At 36.6% G+C, this 24,734-nt stretch overlaps 1 protein-coding gene across 1 annotated transcript; it reads right to left on the minus strand.

The window, feature by feature from the left end:
- Nucleotides 1-117: 117 nt before the first annotated feature.
- CCDC34 (coiled-coil domain containing 34) lies at nt 118-24,151 on the minus strand. The gene is made up of 6 exons (XM_031653388.1): nt 22,741-24,151; nt 17,769-17,907; nt 10,475-10,582; nt 3,006-3,164; nt 2,296-2,437; nt 118-641 (listed from the first exon to the last, which is right to left on the minus strand). The coding sequence occupies exons 1-6, from the start codon at nt 23,196-23,198 to the stop codon at nt 427-429; spliced, it is 1,221 nt and encodes a 406-aa protein (XP_031509248.1). The 5' UTR covers nt 23,199-24,151; the 3' UTR covers nt 118-426.
- Nucleotides 24,152-24,734: the final 583 nt, after the last annotated feature.

The raw sequence follows: 24,734 nt of genomic DNA on the forward strand, positions 1-24,734 counted from the left end.
TTTTTTTTTGCTTTAAATTCTTCTAAGGCTTACTCAAGCATGCAGTTTAGAGGTGCTTGTTTTGAACAAATTAATCTTATGTTCATAAATGTAAACTAGTAACAGAGTATAAAACACTACAAGAAAAACTGTTAATTTTATTGGTATTACAGTATATTTTTAATACAAGCTAAATATAAACACAATTCTTACATATTCAGCCACTTATTCTGCAAAACAACATGACAAGATCAACCTTGAAAAGTTCATAAAAACCAAAATCCAGAAAATATCTTCCTCAACTCTAAGGACTCCATATACAAGTGCAAAAATTGCTATTTGTCAATAATCACATTAAGTGTTGAGTTATTGACTGAGCAGTAAAAAACAATTTCTGACTTTTAAATTAAATAGCTCCAGATAAAAGCATGTTATTTTCCACATATGCTATCTTTGTATTCTGCACAGAGTTCCAAGGCAAAGATTGCTTCTGGCTTTATGAATTACCAGAGATGATGATTTGTGTGGCTGACTTATCACAGGTCTTTTACTCTTCCTTCCTGAGAGATCCTTAGCTTCTTTGGGAGGTGGCATATGAATTGGTTTCCATGGAATTGGATTATAAAAGGCTGGTTCTGGATAGGAATTTCCACTGTAAAAACCTAAAATTATTGAAAAATCAGATCAAAACAAGGAAAAACTTCTTGACATCAAAGAAGCCACTTAAAACTTCTAGAAAAATGTTAAAATGTCAAGTGGACAAATTATCACTAATAAGCCAATGTGATTTATTTAAAACTTAAACTCCTTGATATTTTCAAAGTAACACTTTCCAAATACAGTAAATATTACAGTTAAAATTAAAACATAAATGATAATTCTAAGAATCCAAATAACATTAGTGTTAAAACCTATGTAAATGCAAACTCCTATAAAATTTTTACTAAGAAATTAATTTTACAATCCTTAAATTGAACAAAACTTTCATTTTCTTAACTCAGTCTGGGAAACCACTGATTGTGTACTAGCTTCCTCTTGTCAGATAATGAAGTTTACAGAAAAACATTTATTTTTCATATGAAGTTATAGTAAATCAAGATTCTTGTTTAGAATCACAGAAATTCTGAATCAGTGTCAATAAGATTTCACAATATCACTGTAATTGTGTTATGAGTTATGGAGCATTCTTTTGCTAATGTATATGAAATGTTTAAAGTATTGTGATGTCTGACATCTAATAAGCACATTTGAAGGAAGAACATTTTACAAATCATCTCCACATCCTTCAGTCACTACTGGCACAAAAATTCCTTTATTTCATAATTTATAAAAATGACATCAGCATAAAGAATAAAGAAACTTAAGTACAACATTTGCAGACAAATATGCTGCTTGTTAGAATTAAACTCATTAAAAATGCCAAAAATTAATAAAACAATCCATTATTTTAGTAATTAACTTCTAGTCAATATGTTTAGTATTCCCACCTAAACTTTTAAATTTACTACTCAATTACTGGGTTAAAGCCACTGCTTATTACTCTTTTTTTCAAGCAAGAAACAAAAAGGAGCAGGCCATGCTCAGTAGCTAAAACAGATGACCTTCGTGACATATGAGAGAGGCCTAATCCTGACAGCAGGAATGTGTCTTTCAGACACTGGCAACCCACTTTGCATAGATATGTCAACACTCACTTCACCAAGATGGTCAAAACAAAGTCTGGAATATGTTCTATTGTGTGAACAAAACAGAATGGGAGTATTTTAATAATAAATCACTTAAACAAGTGAAGGCAGCTGTCAGCAAGGTATGAACTTCTAACATGAAGCACAAAGAAAAACATGCACTGCCCTTTATAATCAGACCAAGACTAAAGGCCAGTCAGTTTTGTGTCTGGTTCATGTGCTGTCTAGTATTCTACCTAACACAAAGAATGTGCCAAGGACACGGAAGGCTCTGCCTTAGAGAGGGTTAGAAAGAGAGGAGGCAAAACGACCCCTTAAAATATATCCTGATTAAGGCTTTATCATTGAAAAAGTGTAAGAGAACATTATTTATTTCTTAATGTTAGGAATCATTACTTTAAAGCATAAGTTTGCAGTTTTGTAACTATTGCTTTTAAGAAATACAAATGTGGAGAATGACAGTACATTTGTAGCATCTCCATAGGAACATGGTATGTTTATAATATAATCTTCCAGAAAATAGTAATTTGAAAGAAAAATAATTTTTACACATTTCTATTTCTGTCAAAAAGAGTATAATATTTGCTTCTGCAAACCATATTTATGTAAGCCACACAACATAAAAACCAACCTGTAAGTTTTCCATTGGCATAACCATAGCTCTTTGCAGCTGGACGAGGTTTATGTTTCGCATTTTCTAACCATTCCTGAAACTTTTTTTCTGCTATTTCCTTTTTCTCCTGTAATTCAGCTTGCTGTTGTTTTTCTTTTTCCTTAAAATGACAAGACCAAAATATTTCCAGGGATATTCTGTAACTATATATTCCATTCAAATTCTACTGATTTTTTTTTTTTCTCCAGTAGCTTTCTACCTCCAATGGCTTACTGGCCATAATACTGAATCATATTTTTATAATATGAGTAGAATATTGAACATGATCAGGGATATACGCTAAGGTGTCCAGCTCTGAAAAACAGTAAGACATCAAACCCACAAAGAAAAAACTATTTGCTGTTTTCAAAGAATAGTAATTTATAAAATGGTAGTAAGACTTCCCATAAAGTGCATTGAAAAATATTCAAAAGGAATAACAGCAACAAGTTTTAGACTTGACTAAAATAATATCAACAGGCTTACTATTTCTCAACTTAAGAAAACTACAAATGCATATTCATTTTTGAAACTTAAACACAGCATAACAGGATAAACTAGGATAGCTTCACGCATTTATTTTATGCTAAGCTAGTGCCAATTTTCTATTAGATACTTTTTCTAAGATGTAGTTGACACATATGAACACCAAAGTTATGTATTCTAACTGGTCACTTTAATAAAAATACCTTTTCTTTCTTCTTCCTCTCACATTCTTCAGCATTTTTTTTCTTTAACCATTCTTGATATTTTTCTTTTGCTTTTTCTTGTAAGTATTCTTTCTCCAGTTCCTTTGCTGTTTTTTCTTCCATTTCTTTATTAATTTTTTGTTCTCTTTCTTTTCTTTTCTTAAATAAAAATAGATAAATGTTAATTGTAATACCAGTAATGATCTTCATCTAAGGAAAAACTGTTGTATCCAGCAATTTTCTAAACTAAAATAGACATGGTATCATGACAGCTGGCACAACATGGTTTATAAAAATATATAACATACCTGCAATTAACAGTTCAATGTCAGTCTCCCTGCTGAGCTATCAGTTTCATGAGGTCAGTGACAAAGATCTTGCTCACCAATATCCACTCAGAGCCTGGGGCAGTACTGAGTGAAGAGCAGGTGTTTGATATGGTTTGGCTGTGTCTCCGCCCAAATATCATCTTTGAGGGACCTGGTGGGAGGTAACTGAATCATAGGGGCAATTCTTTCCCATGCTGTTCTCACGATGGTGAATAAGTCTCATAAGATCTGATGGTTTTAAAAAAAGGAGTTCCCCCGCACAAGCTCTCTCTGTTTGCCTGCTGCCATCCATGTAAGACGTGACTTGCTCCTCCTTGCCTTCTGCCATGATTATGAGGCTTCCCCAGCCACACGGAATTGTAAGTCCAATTAAACCTCTTTCTTTTGTAAATTTCCCAGTCTCAGGTATGTCTTTATCAGCAGCATGAAAACAGACTAATACAGTGTTCAATCAAAATTTGTTGAATAAATAACAGTGAATAAAAATTACAATCTGTTAGACTGTCTGAATCTTAGCATTTTTTAATGGATATTTACTCTCATTCTAAAACAGGGGCTATATATATACACACACAATTTATATATATATGTCAAAAAATCAAAATATATGTATATATACATATATTTATATAATATACATATACATATAAATTTTTATATATATAAATACACACACACACATATTTCCAGGACAGTTTGTCAGTATTAATATTTGCATAAATCTTTGCCATCGGTGAATTAAGAGAGGAGAAATGAATAATGCTCATTAAACACTGTATGTAAGGGCACATCCAGACAAATCTCTGGCTATATAATTCTTCCATAGACCAGAGGGTGGCAAACTAAGGACTGCCAGTCACATCTGGTCCACCATCCACTTGTATTCCTAAATGAAGTTTTATAGGAATGTTGCCACACTCATTTGTTTACATATTTATTGTTTATAGTTGCTTTTGCACTATCATAGCAAAGCTGAATGGCTGCAACAGAGATTGCAGGACCCCAAAAGTTTAAAATATTAATTAACTGGCCCTTTATAGAAAAAAAAATATTGATCCTTGATACAGATTATAACTCAGTATTTTTTCCTCCTTATTTAAAAGATAATCTGCCAACACAGCTAAATTCTAAATAACCAATGACATAGCTAGTCTTCTTTATCAAAGGTTTGGAAACAAATCTGCAAGGCATAAAAAGTATATGCAAAATAAATGCCATACATATCACCCAGGCAAATAATTATGAGCCAAGAAAAGAAATTTTTCCCTTGAAAGCAGCTAATAGAATACATTAATATAAGCAATTCAATTAAGACTCAACCAACAAACATCGGTTATAGACAAGGTATGTCTAGGGCTGTGCAGGAAAAGACAAGTCTTAAAAATCAAAGCTCAGGATGGGCGCGGTGGCTCATGCCTGTAATCCCAGCACTTTGGGAGGCCAAGGCAGGTGGAACACCTGAGGCCAGGAGTTCGAGCCCAGGCTGGCTAACATGGTGAAACCCCATCTCTACTAAAAATACAAAAAATTAGCTCGGCGTGGTGGCGCACGCCTATAATCTCAGCTACTTGGGAGGCTGAGGCAGGAGAATTGCTTGAACCCAGGAGGCGGAGGTTGCACTTAGCCGAGATCGTGCCATTGAACTCCAGCCTGGGAGACAGAGCATGACTCCATCTCAAAAAAAAAAAAAAAAAAAAAAACTCAAGTAATTCCCCCAAGGAGTATCAAAGCTGCTGTATTTCCTTCTTGCTGGGCAGCCAATAGCTGTGAAACAGAATCTTTTCATGCTGAGAACTCAATAGCCATTGGAACAATACTGGATTTTAACTACTTCAAACTGTCAGAAGATCTACAAATTGAAAAGGACCTTAGAGCATATCTTGCTTAATTTCCATGTGACTCATGACTGTCCTCCACAACTTTACCTACAAGGAATCAACCAGTTCTTACATTGTTTTTAATTATAGCAGCTGACATTTATTGAGTGCTAACTATGCCTGTTACCATTCTACGTACTTTATTTGTACACACTGTCAATTAATTCTTACAATAATGATGTGAGGTAGATACTATTATTATCCCATTTTACAAAGGAGGAAACTAAGGCACATGGAGGGTAATTTGCCTAAGGTCATAGAGACGGTGAGTGGCAGATCACTACAGACATCATACAGAAATCAAAATGGGAGAATCCTAAAAACAATTTTATGCCAATAAATTCAATATTTTAAATGAAATGTCAAAATTCCTTAAAATATGTCACTTCCCAAAACTAATTTGAGAAAAAGTAGTGTCTGAATAATCCTCTACTTATAAAAACAATTCAAAATTAAAAACTTTCCTACAAAAATTCCAGTCACTGAAAGCTTCACTAGTAGATTCTATTACACAGTTAAAGATATTCCATATTTTAATATAAAATATTATTGTGGCATATCTTAATAGTATCAAATCCTAAAAAAATGATTTTAGAATATAGAGAAAAAGTAAACACATTAAAGCTCATTTTAAGAGTCCAGCATTATTCTGATATCAAAACCAGGCACGGAAATTACAAGGTAATATCAGAAACGTTCCAGAGGAGTGTGGCTAGAAAAAAAAATATATGTTATAAACATATATGTTATAAACATATGTATGTTACATACATGTTATAAACATATGTATGTTAATGTTATAGACATGTATGTTAATGTTATAAACATATGTATGTTATATATATGTATATATAAAAAATATATATTATATATCAGGAACAAGGCAAGGTAACTGCCCTCATCAGTAAAAACATGAAATATTGAGAAATATATTAACAAAAGATAATACTGCTATACATTGAAAACTAAAAAACACTGCTGGGAGAAATTAAAGAAGACATAAATAACTGGAAAGAAAAACCATGTTTATAGATTTAAACTTTGATATTATTAAGATAGCAATTTTCTCCAAAATGATCTATGTATTTATATTTAGCAGAATCCCAATAGTGTCAAGCACTATTAGAACAGGCATTATTAGGGAAATTGATAAGCTGATTCTAAACTGTATATGGAAAGATGCAGGGCAACTAAAACAAGTTTGAAAAAGAATTAAAGACCTGGAGGATTTACACTATCTGATTTCAACAATAATAAAATCAGAACTATAAAACTATAGTAACAAGTTAGTGTGGTACTGCACAGGATATAAATCAATACAATAGAATAGAATCCAGAAACAGACCTATAAATATATGGTCAACTGATTTTAGACAAAGGTGCCAAAGTACTTTAATAGGGAAAAGATTATCTTGTCAATATTGTTAGGACAATTGGATATCCACATGCAAATAAATGAATCTTGACGTTTAATGCATACCATACATTAAAATTAAACTGAAATAGACATATAGGTAAAGCTAAAGCTATAAAGCTTCTGGAAGGAAATAGTGGAGAGTATTTTTACCCTCTTGTGGTGGGCAAACATTTCTTAAATAGAACGCAAAAAACCACCAAGTAGTTTAAAAACTGAAATACGGAAATTCATCAAAATTTAAAACTGCTCTTTAAAAAATACCTACGTTAAATCGCCTAGGGCGCGGTGGCTCACGCTTGTAATTGGACCCAGCATCTTTAGGGAGGCCGAGGCAGGTGGATCACCTGAGGTCAGGAGGCTCAAGACCAGCCTGATCCAACATGGAGAAACCCCGTCTCCTTACTAAGAAGATACAAGAGATTAGCCAGGGGTAGGTGTGCACAGAGAAAGCACTGTGGGGACATACCCAGACTAGCTCGTGGAGGCTGAGGCCTCAGGAGAATCGCTTGAACCCGGGAGGCGGAGGTTGTGGTGAGCCAAGATCGTGCCATTGCACTCCAGACCTGTGGCAACAAGAGTGATATTACTGTTGTCTCAAACAAAAAAAAAAAAAAAAAAATACCATGTAAGCTCTAGATGACTAATCTTCTATGCTTAGTGAAAATATAAAAAATACCATTAAGAAAAATTAAATGGGGAGTTCATAACCAGCCTGGCCATACCACTGGCAAAACTCATCTAGAACTACTAAAAATGACAAAAGATTGGCCATACCAAATTTGTCAAAGATGTGGAACAATTGGAACTTTCTTATAACAGTAGTGGAGATGTAAAATGGTACAAGTAGTTTAAACAAATGTTTGGCAATTTCTTGTAAGTTAAACACATAATTACCATATAGCCCAGTTATTTGGGTGGCATTCTCTTGGGTGGCATTCACCCAAGAGAAATGAAAACAAGTGTACACAAAAAGACTTGTACATGAGTGGTCACAGAATTTTATTCATAATATCCCAAACTGAAAACTCAATTGTCCATCAACTAGTGAACAGATAAACAATTTCTATGAAATTGAATGAAACAGATAAACATACTCTATGAAATGTATTTCATAGAATACTATAGTCAGCAATAAAAAGGAGTAAGACATGAAATAGGGTAAGTTTTAAAACAAAAGACCAACACAAAAGAGTATATATTCTATCATTCCATTTATATGAAATTATAGAAAAGGCAACTCTAATCTACAGGTACAGAAAGCAGATTAACGGTTTCCTTGGAGCTGAGGCTGGCTGGGGGCAGGGAGTGGGGGTGAATGCAAAGGAGCACAAGGGAACTTTCTGGGGTGATGAAAATGTTCTATATCTTTACTGGTGCTGGTTACATGGGTACCTAAATTTGCCAAAGTCATCAAACTTAAAATAGTTGTATTTTATTGTATGCAAACTATAGCTCAAGGGAATTAATTCTGAAAAAAAATCAGACAGACTTCTGTAGGATTTAAACTAAAGAAGAGTGAACAGAATGCCTTTAGTTAGCAAGAGGAGGACACAGCAGGCACTCAGAGTAGTCACTACTACTGAGAGAGGAAGCAGCCACTAACTGGCTTCAGATTTTCTGGCATGTTAGTTCTACACCACACAGAGCACAACAATAAATCTTCCTTCTTTAAAGACGCTGCACTGAGAGAACCTTTGTTTCACACAACTAAAGGAAACTAATATAACAATTGGCTACTTTAAGTTTCTGGATTTCTATTTTGCTTTATCCAATAGTGCTTTGCACATAGTAAAAGCTGAGTAAATATTTGTTGAAAGCATGAATAATGTGATAACAGTGTTATCAATCAGACACCTTGTTGATCTGAATTAATGTCTTACATTAGAAAATCAGTTGTGTTTTTAAATGATTTTTTAAAACATTAAAAGTAAAAGCCCTTTTATAAAATATGTGATAACACTGTCATAAACACATCCAGAAAATAAATTTCCATGGTAACACAAATGTTAGGAGTACCAGATGAGATAAAACATTCATTTTAAAAGCACTTAAGAATTTACAGTCATATTATAAGAAACTAGCTTTGCTAATGAATGCATAAATTCTTTTTGTCTGATTTTTTGATAGAACACAGTGAAAATGACTTAGAGAAAATAGCAGCCACAGATACAGCTAAAATGTGAATGAAGCTGGAGGCAGCTGAAGACCACACACCATGAAATGTAAACAGAGGAGAAAAAAGCTAGATGCCAGACAGGAAGAGAAGAACCAGGAGAGCAGTCTTTACAAATAGAGGTAAATGTAACTATGTCTGAAAGAAGAAATCTGATAGGTCTTAAAGAAAAAAAAAAATTTAGAATAATCAATTATTCCTTAACATGAACAAAAGTTCTGCAGAACAGGTAAATATAACTTCTCAGTTTTATTTTTAAATAATTCTCAACATTATGGAATTTTGCCTTCAATAACTAGTGATTCATGTCAGGGCAAGCCACTTCCCTCCAAAAGAAATAATTTTTTTTCTTCAAATAATTGGATTAGGTCTACTGCCAGTAATTAAAACAGTGAATATATTGTCTCCCAGCAGTATCTCACATTCTTAGACAAACAACAACTAGGTTTGACGGGCATGGTAAAATTAGCTTAATGGAGTTAGAAGATAAGAGGGACTTTTAGAGGAAAGAGCAAACTATTCTGCATGTATAAAATAATTGTGTTTTATAGTTACAAATTTCAAAAAGATACTACCCAAACTTTTATAACAGTCACAGAGACTTATTTTTGAATTTATTCACAAAGATCTCTTTCGTGTTATATCATGGGATGAAGCAACCTTTTTTAAAAAACCAAAGTAATTGACTTCTAAACAAATATGGTTATAACACACACATACATCTAACCAATTTCCTTCTTGTAATACCCGGATGAAGAAGGTTATATCATCTTCAATTTACTGAAATTATTTACATAGTACTCTTATTAACACCACTGGGCATTAGATCAACAATAAAAAGTTAGAATTAAAATTTAAAATATTGTCCTGCAATTTAAACATTTTCCAAATCTGTAAGATTGGATTACAATAATAAAAGCAATACCATTCTAAATATGTAAAAATCACAACAGAAGACAAATTGGCCACAGAATAAGTATTTTTAGAATTTCTAATATGTGTGATCTATACAAGAATATATTAAAATTAAAAGAAAAAATGCATCCATTCAATGAACATCTTCACTCAACTATTTTTGTACATTTATTATGTGCAGGTACTCATCTAGCTCCTGGCAAACTGAACAAAAGAGGCAAAAATCCCTGCCCTTATGTAGCTTACAATCCAGTATAAGAAGTAAACAATAAATTGAAAGATGTAATGGAAAGAGATCACAAACCGGAAAGTAGTAATTGTAAAGAAAAGGAGGAGACAATTAGGAACAACAGAAGAATTCTAATTAAGCCTTGGTGACCGAGAAGACAGCTGAATGAAACAGAGAAATGGCAGAATGGTTTTATGAAGGAGGAATGGGCAAAACGGGTTGTTTTAGATTTGCAGACTTGGAGGCACTTGCCATAAGGATTCAGAAGGTCAGGCCTAGAGATACAGACTTGGTGACTGCCTGCAGGCAAGTATTAGTGCAAGCCACAGGAGGGAAAAAGGAGAAAAGTAGAGGGCAAAGGGCAGAAGACAGAGACTTGATAAATGTCTACCAGGATAGAAAAATAAAAGAAGCCAGAGAAGAAAGACTCTAAGATAAATATTTTTTAAAACCTAGGTAATGAAGTGTAATACGAAGAAAGATTTTGCGAAAGAGATACCAACGTGTGTATGCATTTTTCCCTCCTTACCTCCTCATTCTTTTTCTGAACCCATTCTTTGTGCTTTTCTTCAGCAATTATCTTTCTTTTTTCACGTTCTTCCATTTCTTTTCTTTTTTCTAGTTGTTGATTTAATTCCTGTGGATTTTATTTAGACAAAAGGCAACATTTAATAGAAGTACCCAAATAATGTATATTTTAAAAGTCTGAGGTTATTAACTAAATTAAACAAGAATATAGTCTCCTTTATACAGTATATGCCACTAGTGGCAATAACTTACTTAAGTAACCAGTTTATGATGAAAAAAAGCATTGGTAAAAGTATAAGTCATTTTTTAGAAATGTGCAAATAATTGCTTGGCAGCAAAACACTAGTTTCCTAGACTAAACTTCAGCTAAATTACCCTCATTGAAATCAACTTTCCCACACATAAATTTTGGCATCACTCTAAGCTACTGGCAGAAGCTCAAGAGAATTGCAACTTTTTTTTTTTTTTTTTTTTTAAGTTATAAGAAGCTTCTGGATTTCTGATGAAAGATAAAGCATAGGAATTAAATAATCCCTATATTAAAATTTTAATTTAGAGTTACACAAAAGAAATACAAAGAAACCATTCAATTTTCCTTAGGGAAAAAAAAAACCCAGAGTTTTCTTCACTGATTTTATAGCTGCTGAAGTGTAAAACAAAACCACATTCATATCCCAGATTATTTAACTGCCTTGCTGTCACTCGAATCTACACGTTTGGGCATTTCCTCAGGAAAAAGAATGTGAAAGGTATGGCCAAATAAAACTACAAGTTGAATGCCACCACTCTGTCACTCTTCAGTTAAATTACTCCATTGGTTGAGAATGCTGTTCAAACTAGACTTCACTAGGGCTCCACAACCATAATTACTGGTTATTTTTCTTCTCTGTCTTTAGATACTAATAGTCAGATACCTTACGTATCTTCTATTGGTCTCCACTCTCCTCCCCAGGCCCCTGTTTCCCAAAGACCTACCTACACGGGCATGGGTGGTAGTGGGAAAGACAATTTTCCAACCCTCAGACTAATTCCAGTGTCTTAAATGAAGATAAAACTTGACACCAAGAACATCTCTTTTGCATTTTAAACAACTGGTCACAGGAAATCTGTCTTCCATAACCTCTCATCCTAAAATTCTGCTGCATAGAAGATAGCTACCCTCACTCAGGAAGTCTTCCAACTTTTAAACACTATACCCCTAAAAGCAAATATCCATCTTTATTTTAAGGATTTTTCATCACTTCAGCAACTATTGTTCTTTGATTACTTACTCAGTATACTTTTATGGTACAGCTACTATGAACCTAGCAAGAACTGATATAAAGATGAAATCCCAGAAGTCTCTGATCTAATGTGATTCTCTATACACCAAAGAAGTAAGTGCTACATTGTGAGTTATTGCATATTATAAAAGTTCAGAGAAAGGAAGGGAAGATGAGGAGAAACATCTTCCCTTCCCCCCAGCCTAGTATACCAGGCTAGTAAGAAATGAGCACCATATGAGGAATAGTGAAAAGATGGCTTCAAAAGGAGAGAGACTGAGAGGTGAGAGGGGTTAGAAAATTTAAGTGTGGTACTAGCTAGGTGGGGAAGGTCTTTTGAGACAGGCAAAGTAAAGTGAATGTTATGAAACAAGAATACCTGGCAAAAGGGAAAATTCGGAGCTCTTAATGACAAAGGCTGAAGATTGCATTTGAAGGGATGAGAACTATTCTGAGGAAGACTGAGTTTGCCATAGTATATGGGTTATAAGAAAAAGAAGGTCTGGGCCTCTGGGCCAGGCACAGTGGTTCATGCCAGTAATCCCAGCACTCTGGGAAGCTGAAGCAGGTGGATCACTTGAGGTCAAGGGTTTGAGACCAGCCTGGGCAATACGGTAAAACCCTGTCTCTACTAAAAATACAAAAATTAGCCAGGTGTGGTGGCAGGCACCTGTAATCCTAGCTACTAGGGAGGCTGAGGCAGGAGCATTGCTTGAATCTGGGAGGTGGAGGTTTCAGTGAGCCGAAATCATGCCACTGTACTCCAGCCTGGATGACAAAGTGAGACTCCATCTCAAAAAAAAAGAAAAGAAGAAGATGGTTTGGACTTATGTCAGGAAACAAAAGGGGGGAAAAATTATGCATATATATATATATATATATATATACATGTACACAAATACATGTGTATATATGTATGTCTATATATGTATATATACAAATATATAAATATGAAAGACATTAATTGATTAATGGGCTAGATATAGACCTGACAACAATATATCAAAACTTTTCCAAAATAGTCCTAAATTTTATTTTCAAGAAAAGTAATTATTGGCCAGGCGCGGTGGCTCAAGCCTGTAATCCCAGCACTTTGGGAGGCCAAGACGGGCGGATCACGAGGTGAGGAGATCGAGACCATCCCGGCTAACATGGTGAAACCCCGTCTCTACTAAAAAATACAAAAAAAACTAGCCAGGCGAGGTGGCGGGCGCCTGTAGTCCCAGCTACTCGGGAGGATGAGGCAGGAGAATGGCGTAAACTCGGGAGGCGGAGCTTGCAGTGAGCTGAGATCTGGCCACTGCACTCCAGCCTGGGCGATGGAGCGAGACTCCGTCTCAAAAAAAAAAAAAAAAAAAGAAAAGTAATTATTTAAATGTATAAAGACATGATTTACTATATATTTATGTCCTTTTTAAGATTCTTCATTTAACTAAACTAAAAAATCAGAAAAAAATAAGCCCTGTACTCCTATTTGATGGTTAACAAATTTTAGTTAACGTTGATTGAGGGGTTAAAGAAAAAGGGTCAAAATGTACCTAGAAAATGCTACCAATAATCCAAACAGTGTTCAAATCTCAGGATGTCTGTTCAAGTAATTTGCCAAACCAGAATATACATCATATTTTGAGACAGAACCCTCCCTTCCAAGGCTGGCCCTACTTAGAATTTCCCACCCTGAATGACTCCATGTTTACCACAAAGGCCAATCTCCTTCTGGACACAGCTGGAGTCTTCCTTCAAAAGGTCCCTACATGGTCTTCTGGTATACCACTGAATTGCAACAGGATTAGAGATAGCTATTAATATTTTCCCATGGAATACAACACTTGATTATGGAAAACCAAAATCCAAAGAAGATCTTAAACATGCATTTGTATTTCAATAGGTTTTGCCTACTTTCAAATAATTTTTTACCACTGAAGGTAATATTAGAAAAACTGACAGTTTTGAGTTTCTCCAACAGCTCTATATCCTACCCTATTCCTTCATTAAGGACTGATGAATTAAATGGGGAAAGGCAAGATGGTTTAAAAAAAGAAAAAAGAAGGCACCAGGACTATTCACAAACTAGGTAATTTTTATAATTTACAACTGATTATAATAATATGTTAAAGCAAATATTAAAAATTAGAATCAGCCAAAGACCATAGGGAACTTGGAGCAGTTGGCTAAAGGATTATTTTTAATAATTAAAAAGTAAACAAAAATTAAATGACCTACAAAACCAATATACTAGTTTTTCATAATGCTTGGTAACTGATTCAATGTTTACCATATTTATTATCTCAACAAAAGTTACAAATGTATAACATTCTGTAAGTGGGTAATTTTTATGAATTAAAATAATTTCTTAACCTGAGTCCCACAGAGATGTCTGAAACAAACCTAAATGTCTGATGCTCAAATCAAATTTATGAGTGTGGATGATCTTTTTAATGATTAAACTATCCTATAAATGTTCTCTTAGATCTTAAAGGAAGAAAATTAGAAAACCAGAGTTCATTAAAAAATAAATACTAAGTCTGACTCACTTATTTCTAAAATACATCTTGATATTATGGGAAAAGCATTTAAATGGAAGTCAAAGAATTAGGTGCCAGTCCCAGTTCTGCCACGAATGAAGCCTTGGCAAAATTACGTTTCTGCCTTTCATGGTTTTTAGTTTTAATAGGGATGTGAGATGACTATTCCTTATGGTTAAAAATTTGATATGGTTTATAAACAAATTAGGGAACACAGTAAATAAGACAGAAAAATAAGGAAAACATGAGATAAAAACAAAATAAAGGAAAAGGCAGTGAAAGAATGTGAATAACACAAAAGCTCAACATGAGTTTACAGCAAGCTTAGTTGGCCTATATGTTAGGATATCCCTGGCATAACTGATACGTAAGAGTCATGCTAAAATGGAATCACTTCAGAGTTAAGTAATAAAGTAGCCATAAGAAATGTCAAACTACTAAATACATAAAAAGGTTTTAATCTTTCAGTCAAATTACAAATAATTATACCCTGCTACATGCTTATCATTGTGGTAGGGTTTATATTCATTATTTTAATCTTTTCTCAAAACAAACCTTCATAGCAGTTATTATGATCTCCTTTCACATATAATAACTTTATTGAGTGCTTTGTACATATCCTAATGTTCATTTAGTCCTCATAACAACACTATGATGTAAATACTATTCTCCCCCTTTCACTGATAAGGAAATTGAGACACAGAAAGGTTAAGGATTTGCTGAAAGTCCAAATTTTCAATGCAGGAAGTATGGCTCAAGAATTTACACTTTTAAACCAGGCACCGTGGCTCACACCTGTAACCCCAGCACTTTAGGAGGTGTCGCTAGAGCCCAGGAATTAGAGGCCAGCCTGGGCAACATGGCAAAACCCCCCTCTCTAAAAAACAATAACAAAAACAAAAATTAGCCAGGCGTGGTAGTGTGTGCCTACAGTCCCAGCTACTCAGGAAGCTGAGGTGGAAGAGGAGGGGAGGTCAAAGCTGCAGTGAGCTGTGATCGCGCCACTATATACCAGCATGGGTGACAGAGTGAGACCCTGTCTCAAAAAAACAAAACAAAACCCAGAATTTACACTTTTAACTACTCCACTATTGCCTCTCTAACATCTGGCTTATAGATGAAGAAACTGAGGTTTAGAGAAGTTAATTAACTTTTCTAACGTCACAGAATTAGAATGGCAAGGCTAAAATTTCAGCCTTGTTCTGTGCGACTACCAAGCCCAGGCTTTCTTACTATCTCTGAAATTTGATTAACTTTTCTCTGTATACTGACTAAAAATGACTTGAAGTAACCCGCCTTTTCTTAATATAGCAAGTAACTTCTTGTGAGACTACAGATAAAGCCCAAAACCAGAAATTGAACTTTGTTCTACCATTAACTCACTGGATCAGTATTTTCCAAATTGTAAGTTTAAAACCAATTTAATGAATTATGACCAGCCTTTTGAAAAAAGAACACCAGGTTTTGCACAAAATTAAGATGCTATTTCACATACATATGTATAAATACATATATATAGATATATATGTAGGTACGTGTTTTTGTAACATAAAAAAATAGAGTGCTCACTGTGAACAAATATTCTTAAAAGCTACTAACTAAATAATGGAATTAGTCACTGAGGTAAGAGAAGTAAGTCTGAGAATTCAAAAATACACCCTAATTCTGAAAATAAATGAAAAAGCTTTAAGAAGGCTATGAATAGTAATGATATAAATAACAATACAAATAAAAACAAAGCCAGGCATCTTTATACTTTGTTACACTTAATCCTCACAAAACCCCTGTGACACAGGTATCATTTTATTCCTCTTAAGCAGATGAGAAAATGGAAACATAAAAGTTTAAATAACTTGCTTACACCCAGCAAATAAAAAGAATCAGGTTTTTATTATTCTTGCCTAACATCAACCGTAAGGTCTTTCTCAAGCCCTGTGTACTGCCAAGAGGAAATAAGTGCCACTCTCACAGCGCCCTTTTCCAGGAATAAATTTGTAATCTAGAATACAAAGTGTCATACAATAGGAAAATAGCAGAACGTACTAGTTTTCATAATCATTTGAATTATGCCAAGCCTCTGAAACATGTGACTGCCTGCCTGGTTAGAAACTTATCAAATAATAACTGGTTTCAAAACTAACAGAAAAGTTATTCTAAGGAAGATCATGAAGCTTTTGCTCCCATGATTTTGTGTGTGTGCGTGGTTTTTTTTTTTTTTTAGATGGAGTTTCACTCTTGTTGTCCAGGCTGGAGTGCAATGGTGTGATCTCGGCTCACCGCAACCTCCGCCTCCTCGGTTCAAGCGATTCTCCTGCCTCAGCCTCCCGAGTAGCTGGGATTACAGGCATGCACCACCATGCCCAGATAATTTTGTATTTTTAGTAGAGATGGTTTCTCCATGTTGGTCAGGCTGGTCTCAAACTCCCAACCTCTGGTGATCCACCTGCCTTGGCCTCCCAAAGTGCTGGGATTACAGGTGTGAGCCACCGTGCCTTGCCAATTCCCAGGATTTTTTTTAGCAACAGTTACTAATAGACTGAAATATCCAACAAGAGTGAACCAGTTAACTATATTTTAACAAATATGTAATACATTTTAAATACATTTTAAAATGTATTTTATTAAATATTAGAGAGTCATTTTAAAATGTTATAAAAATGTTTAATGATAGAGAAAAATAATTTTATCCTGTTTCATTAAAAACAAGAAGTGTCCCTCATCATCCAAATCTATTTGGCTTCAGTGTTTGGATAGGAAGAATTCAGACAGTGAGTCTGGATAGTGAGTTTAGGGGATGCCAATTTATTCAAATCTATTTGGTTGCCATGTCCTGAAACAGTAAGAGTTCAAAAAAATACATCTAAAACTATTTGTTTTTTGAGTTCATATAGTAAAAGTTCAAAAGAGACTCAAGCATGGAAATGTCCAAAAGTGAGGGAGGCACAGAGAAACTGAAACACCCTGAAAGACTAGCAAGCAGTTTCCCATCGCCCAGCACACAGGGTACATGCTCACTGAGTGACACACGGTAGGATGGGGTGGGCGGGGAGGGGCAGGTAGATTCCTGCCTCTATTTTGTTTCAGTAAAGTTAAAAATTTTACTGAGTATATACAGCTGAATTTACCTTAGTTAAATGTACATATGTTGATGCTCCAGTGTATGTAGACATACAACATATATACACATTTGTACATATTTATTTCAAAATAATTTACATAGAAAATCTGGAAAGCTATGTCATAATACTAACAATGATTATCTTCAGACAGTGAAATTAGAGGAGATTTTAATTTTCTTAATTATGCTTAGCTGTATTTTCCAAACGCTCTAACAATGAACATATTTCTATTATTATATTATAACTTAGTTATTAAATTTGATATAGTAAACTAACATACATGCAAAGACTTTGCTTTCAGGAATAATAACATTAACATTTTAATTTACAACTGCAGCTCTACTTTGTGAGCTCACAGATTAAATAAAAAGAACACTGTCTAGTTTTACCTCTAGAGCTTTCTGTTGTAGCCGGTCACGTTCTTCTTTTTCTTTGCCAATAAACCACACCTCCCATGGTGTCAGGCGGCTTTCTGGTAAGCACACCTGTTTCTGTTGTTCTTGGTTATCTTCTGATTCAACCTCAGTGCTACAAAAGAGAGGCTACTATAGTACTTGTGCAAGAACCTCTTTTGCTTCCTAGTCCAAATCACTTAACTGTACAGTAAAAGCAAAATTTAATACTGCATTTACAATACTGTGATTTTTACAAACATACACGAATTATACATAAGCATACATTTAAGAAATCATGTAAAGAAATTCTAATATTTGAATTAGTTTATCCAACAAACTGCCTTTGAATTCCTTCATTTCTAAAACTACATTATTTAAAACCCCATTGGGATAATCCACACCCTATCCATTTGCCTCAATGCCAACACTTTTTTATTTCTAAAAATCTTACCTGGATAACTAATTACTCATTACAACATATAATCCTAAGCAGATCCTGAAGCGGGCTCTTCCCTTTCCCTCCCTTAAGTAGTTTAGGAAAAAAAGATTATGTAGTACACATAAAGAGAATGATAAAGCAAACATGTTAACAATTAGGGACTGTGGGTAAAGGGTAAATGAAAGTTCTTTATATCATTTCACCTTTTTTATAAGTTTGAAATTGTTTTGAAATAAGAAGCCACAAAACATTCTTTAACATTTTGGTTGAATCCCTTTTGCCAATCCTTAGATAGGGTGTATATGACTCTCCAGTCTGGTTACCTCCTAGCACAGTCTCCATCTCCACCATACACCTCTGTCAGTCTGTCTCTTCCGGGTATAAGGAAAAATAACAACTCAGGGTAAAGAGAAGAGGGGCAGGGAAATAAGTACATACATAAATAAAGAACACAAGGACTTGGCCAGATCCACAAACCTCATGAAACTTAGAAAAAGCTTAACCATCAAGCCATAGAAAGCAAGGTTGTTCAGGACATAAGGTAGCTCTAAAGACTAGTTTTATAGACTCAGTTCTTCGTCTCTTTCACATTCCTGCTTCTAGCAACCAACTGCTTCACCCACTGCTTTGCACAACTTTTCTACTTCATAGATTCAGCTTACTCATTATATTCTGCTACTATTATTTCTTAATTCATTCATGCCCTTATGGAATTTGTATTCTAGTGGGAAAGAGACACTGTTGATATGTTATTTCTTACATAAGTCTTTCCTTCTCAGTCTCGCAGAAGGAACCCATCTGCCCCCACTGTAGTGCAGTTTCAACTACCACTACATGATGATGCCTAGATCAAGAATTCCAGGCCAGATCGTCATCTTGAGTTCCAGATCTTTCCAACTACGTGATACATAACTCAACTTAAATATCAATCAGTTGAAAACAAATCTAATCATCCTCTACCATCCACCCACCACCCTTCCCACCAAGAAAGGTACTCCTCTTACAATCCTACATCAGTGAATGGTATCACCCTCCAGCCAGTTACTCAAGCCAGAAGCCCTAGCTCTCTGACTCCACCTGCTCCTTGTCAACATCTAGACCGCCCACCTCCCATACCCACATGATCACCTAGTCATGTTCATTCCTCTTTCCATTTTTGAAAGCCATTCTTGTTTCCTCCAACCTTACAACCACCATCCGGACAAAACTGGCCTCCCTTTCTCCCTTTCAAACAATTATCCACACCTTTTGCCAGATTCATCCCTCAAATGTATCCTTCTATCATATCACTCCTCATCTTAAAGTTCTTCAATGGCATCTTCACCCACAGGATAAAATCCAAATTCCTTAGCCTGACACCCGTGAATCGGCCCTTTGCCTAACTTCCAGCCTCTTCTTTCACCAATAGCTGATCCAGACTCTACATTTCACTTACTAGGAACTCCTGCAGGTTGATGAATGTGCCACATCCCATGCCCTGTAACTTTCACCTAAATCTGAAATTCCTTTCTTCCACCTCCGCATAGGGTCAGATTAAGAGCTTAGATTTGGGCGTAAAACACCCTGGGGTGAAATCCTATCTGCTTCCTCCTAGCTACGTACATTTTAAAAAAAACTTCTTTAAGCTTCTGTTTTCTTGTCTACAAAATGGAGATGACAGTTGTGGCTGGCTCCCTTACAGGTAGTATTGCATGAAACTATCCATGCTAAAGCACTTAATATAGTTCCAGGCACTCAGTAAGCACTTAGTAAGTCATTTACTATTATTACTATGACGAACTCCTACTGTCCCTTCAAAATTCAACTCCAGCACTGCCAGTAAAACTCTTGGGCTTCCTGTCACTTGTTCATCTCTGCCACAGGCCACGAGTTCCTTAAAGAAAACATATCTTAACTCATTTTTTTTAATTTCAAGAGCCTGGCTTTACGGTCTAGAATATAGTAGTGTCCTAGGAAACATTTGTTGAAAGACAATCAGATCAGTGGGTTTTTCTTTTAAGAAATGACACTTTAAATGTTAAATTTTCTGCCTTAATATTTGTAACAAATGTGTTCAAACTGCGTGGTGCATACACTATAGCTCTACTTATAATCAAGAAAGGCTTGACAAGCGGCTATTTGTGAACAAGATATTAATTACAGCATGGTTTTCCTAATGGATAGTGGTAGAAAAACCAGGATAAAGCTGAATAGATAAACAGCAAGCCCAGAGCACATTATAAAATATTCCAGAAAAACGCTTCTCATTATCTTCTCTGAAGCTAACTTTGAGCTTAATCTCAGTTCTGACCAATACCCTTGAAGGTCAATGCATCTTCTAAACATGGCACTATTTATACCAAAAATACCTTGAGGTAATAACCATTATGTGCAGCTGATGCCTGAGTCTAGCTCAAAGAAGCCTTACCCGATTCGTTTTGCCAGTCAGATCAATGTGGCAGGTGAGGCATGGAGAAAAGGCATAAAATCCCACACAGCTCTAGGTTGCTGTCTGCTCCACAGAATATTCGCAGCCCAGAATAATGAAAGGGCTATGACTAGGTTGCCTGCTCTCTTCATCCTGTCACCCACAAGCTGTCCAGGGCACCAAACAGAGGTCAGCATAGTAAGGAGGAGGAATGAGGAAATTTTCTAAACACCTACCTTTCCTGAAAGGAAGTGCTAAGTTTCTAAAGCATTTGACAATGATCACTGCATGTATCTGTTCTTTAGGAAGTGGGAAATGGGCATGCAGTCAGCACATTTATTGAGCACCTAATAAGTGTCTGATACTTGCCACACACAACGCTTGATAACTTCAGCATTCTCTTTTCAAACCCACGTCCCAGCTACTCCTTTGATTCACAGGGACTGAAATGTGATAAGGAAGGCAGCCTTAGCCCTATGGTGCTAACCAGTTGATTCTGGCTTTGCGTAAGTGAGACATACATACATCTGCCTCCTCCCCTGGCACGCTCCATTTAGTCAGGGCTTTGGCTCTTGGAAACTAATGCAAGGTTTCAGTAGCTGAGCGATAGTTCTGATGGTCATTTATTCTGCAGGTCACTAACTTTGTGTCCAGATTGCTTAGTCCAGTTGATTATGCTCAGAAAGTATTTCCCAAAGCCTTCAAATTTACTTTAAATACCTTTGAGACCCATTCAGTCCTGAAGAATACCTACAAAGGCCCAGATGAAAACAGATTACTGAAACCCTAACTCCACCATTAAATTTTACTATCAGGTTGATCAGAGGAGGCCTGTTTCTTGTTGCTACAACCAGCCTGGATGAGTGGCTTACTTGGTTACTCTTTCTGATCTCCATTCCCACCAATGTACTTACTTTCACTTCTCATCCGTAACTAATTCACTCCTGTAACCATGTATATGGGTTACTTCATACGGGTTCCATATTCCATTCACTCATGCTAGATATGAACACCCTATATTGAAGGGGGTATCTTGCTATTTACACATAAAGCATGGGTTCTCTGGCCTGTATTTCTCAGACCTCCTGTACTGTGCCTTACACAGCCTGACAATCAGAAACTTGTAAATGATTTCCGAAGAAAACGCAGTAAGTCTATCCCAGAATGGAGCTGCATTACCGGGCCCGTCTCAGAAATATTCCTACAGGGATAGGCCCTTTGTTCCATTTCTATATACCCAGTACTAGGCACGCAGTTTAGGAAAGAGAACATCATCGGTCTATCTTCGTAGTAGACCCAGGTCTGCTAATAACTAGGGGCACGCCTTTGAGTCACTTTTAGCATTCTGAGCCATGGTTTTATTATCTGTAAAATAAGTGGACTGATTTAGGATTCAATTCCATGAGAGTAGAGACCAGTATCTTGTTTATGGTTTCCAGTACCTAGACTAATATGTGGCACACAAATTTTGCTGAGTGAATAACAGTAGAAATAAACAAATTAAGGTAGTTTTAATAACCCCATTGATCCTAGCATTCTTTGATACAATGACATCCATTCCTCTGTGCGTACTCAGATCCTATCTAACCACGTCGCCACATGCTGAGGTTGACATTGCTAATCTCTGTGCTTCAGCACTCTGTTATAAAAAGTGACCTGTTTACTACAACCTCCTTCACTAGCCATCAGTATGTTTTCAGAATAACCAACCACAGGTACTACTAAGGTGCAGTAAACCACGTTCTGGTGTTCAGGTTTGGGATAAGAGTTCTGGAGTTCACAATCTGGCTTTTAAGGATTCATAGAACACCTGAAATGGTAGCAAAATTCTGTGTGTTTGAGACTATGTGAGTTTTTCTGGGAAGTGAGACCGCAGCAATCATATCTCAGGAAAAAAGGATTAAGAGCCGTAGGAAATCTACCGTCATTTCCAAGAATTTGCACAGGGCTCTTTATGTGCAAAAAAACCAAAAACCAAAAAACAAAAAACACGGCACCTCAGTCTGCAAGTGCCTGCTCTGCCTTTGGGTCGGAGGGCAGGAAGGTGTTAGAAGGGGGTACTTAAGAGAGTCTAAGGAATCTTGAAAAAGGCTGAATCTGCCGGGCAGTCTCGGGTTTACCTGGCACACCCCTGTAACTCCATTCCTCTCCGACTCGTCACTTTGGCCTCTGAACCATGGGCATCTTCATCCACGTCTTCCTCATCCTCCCGGTCACCGTCGTCCTCGTCAAACTGGAAGCTCTGGTGGCCAAGGGGAGACAACAGTGACCTGGTGGAATTGCTGCAGCTCAGCAGCAGCGGCAGCGGCGGCGACGGGGAGCGCACCACCTCCAACCCCTGCCCACGAGCGCCCGTCATAGGGACGGAGACGGAGCCCGAGGAGGGCCGTGACCTGGGTCTGCAGTCACCCGTGAAACCAGCGTAGGAAGAAGGAGAAGTAGGCCCCCAGCACCCAGCCGCCCACATCTGGCCCGCCAAGTTCAAACTGGCGGAGCCGCGGCGGGGACGCGCTTTCCCAGCAGGCACTGCGCGCGCCAGACCAGCCAATCCCGGCCGGCACAGACCCTGCGTTGCCATGGCGACGCGTGGAGGCCGGAAGGGCTTTGTCTGGGCCTGCAGAGCTTGGCTTCCTCCGCCCCGGCCTCTCTTGGCCAGCCTTTCCGCCTCTGTAGGAGGAAGGTGCCTGCTGTTTGCAAGCTTGTTTAGCACGGTACCTCCCCATGCCACGGGCGGGGTCCTGGCTCCCTACCGACAACTTTGAGGGCCCGTCCCTTGTTCGCCGTGGTGTTGCAGTTCATTTGGTACATGAAATATGTTACCTGTCACTGAATCAGGGAAAGTAGCAGAAACCAAAACTACCCCCTATATAAGGGGTCAGAATTATGAGCATCGGTCTGATTTCTTTCAGCGCAAGCCGATATATTTTGAGGAGAGGGGAGCGAACTAGATCCAAGTTTACAGATTTATTCCAGAACGCACTTTTAGGACAGTCTTTGCGTGTTTGGTAGCACTTCGTTTGCCTGGCATGTTAAGGGACATAATTTGTCTACACGTGTGAATTTTTGACCTCTTCGAAGCCTCTAGTGTACGGTAGGGCCTGCGTAAAGCACAAGGGATAGATTATTAAAAGTCTCTCCCTTAAGTTCCTCATCCTTCTGTGGCGAAAAATCATCTCAGTAAATATGCTGATGTGCATTTTATATGGGATCTTAGGGTCACTCGGGAATGGGGATAAAGGTAGTAAAGGAGAGGTGGATGCTTTTTTCATGCTGACAAAACTGTACATTTGTAAATAAATAGGGCTTTTGTCCAGTTCATAATGTATATTACCGGTAGAAATATCATAAATGAAAACTGACCATGGCTACCACAGCACACAAAACTCTTTAGGGACCAGAGTGATACAAAAATCTTTGACGAAATCTAGATCTGCAAAATTTAACACAGGAGAATTAGCTATGGTAGAGGTAATAGCCACCAAAGACAATTCAGAAGGCAGAGCTATAATTAATAAAATATGACTTGGTTAAATCTAAATGGAGTATTTTGTTCAAAATTTCGGTGAAAACAAAATGAAAATGGAAGAAAATTGGAGCACTCCAAATGAGTAATAAAGTTGATCAAGGAATAAAACTGACCTAATGGAGTTTTCGTTGTCGACCCTAGTTATTCAATAATGACATTTAAAAACCTTTTATCAGAACATCTCTAGAATCAGTAACATCAAAAGGCACTGGGCTGTGTGAGGGCCTCATAAAAAGGTAAGCTTGAGAAGCTGTTTGCCAATAGATATAACCAAACATAACTGTAGTGGGAAAAAACACTAGTATGAAAGGGACCTGGAATCAGTGGTTTTCCTGGTACTTGATAGGTTTTCCATTCCTAACACTCCTCCGAAAATGGGGGAAAAAATTTACCTCACAGGGTCATATTATCTCATTAATTCTCAAAGTTTCTAAGCTCAGGATCAGACAGATACAATGAAAAATTGTGTGTAAACTCCAGAACTTCTTCACTTTAACCTCTTCGCATAGGAATCTAAATGTCATATACTTCTTTGTCCCCTTAAAATGTTTTCCTAAACAAAGTATACCCTTTTCTTGATGCACCAGG

This window comes from Papio anubis, chromosome 12 (assembly GCF_008728515.1).
Source record: "Papio anubis isolate 15944 chromosome 12, Panubis1.0, whole genome shotgun sequence".
In the NCBI taxonomy this organism is placed as follows: domain Eukaryota; kingdom Metazoa; phylum Chordata; class Mammalia; order Primates; family Cercopithecidae; genus Papio; species Papio anubis.

Bases quoted from the DNA above. Each gene is read 5' to 3' on its own strand.
- CCDC34 (XM_031653388.1), bottom strand. From the start codon at position 23,198: ATGGCAACGCAGGGTCTGTGCCGGCCGGGATTGGCTGGTCTGGCGCGC. The intron at 2,438-3,005 runs GTATTTTTATTA...TGTCATTTTAAG, and splicing joins AGAGGAAGAAGAAAGAAAAG to GAAAAAGAAAAACAACAGCA. The intron at 642-2,295 runs GTTGGTTTTTAT...CAATAATTTTAG, and splicing joins TGCCAATGGAAAACTTACAG to GTTTTTACAGTGGAAATTCC.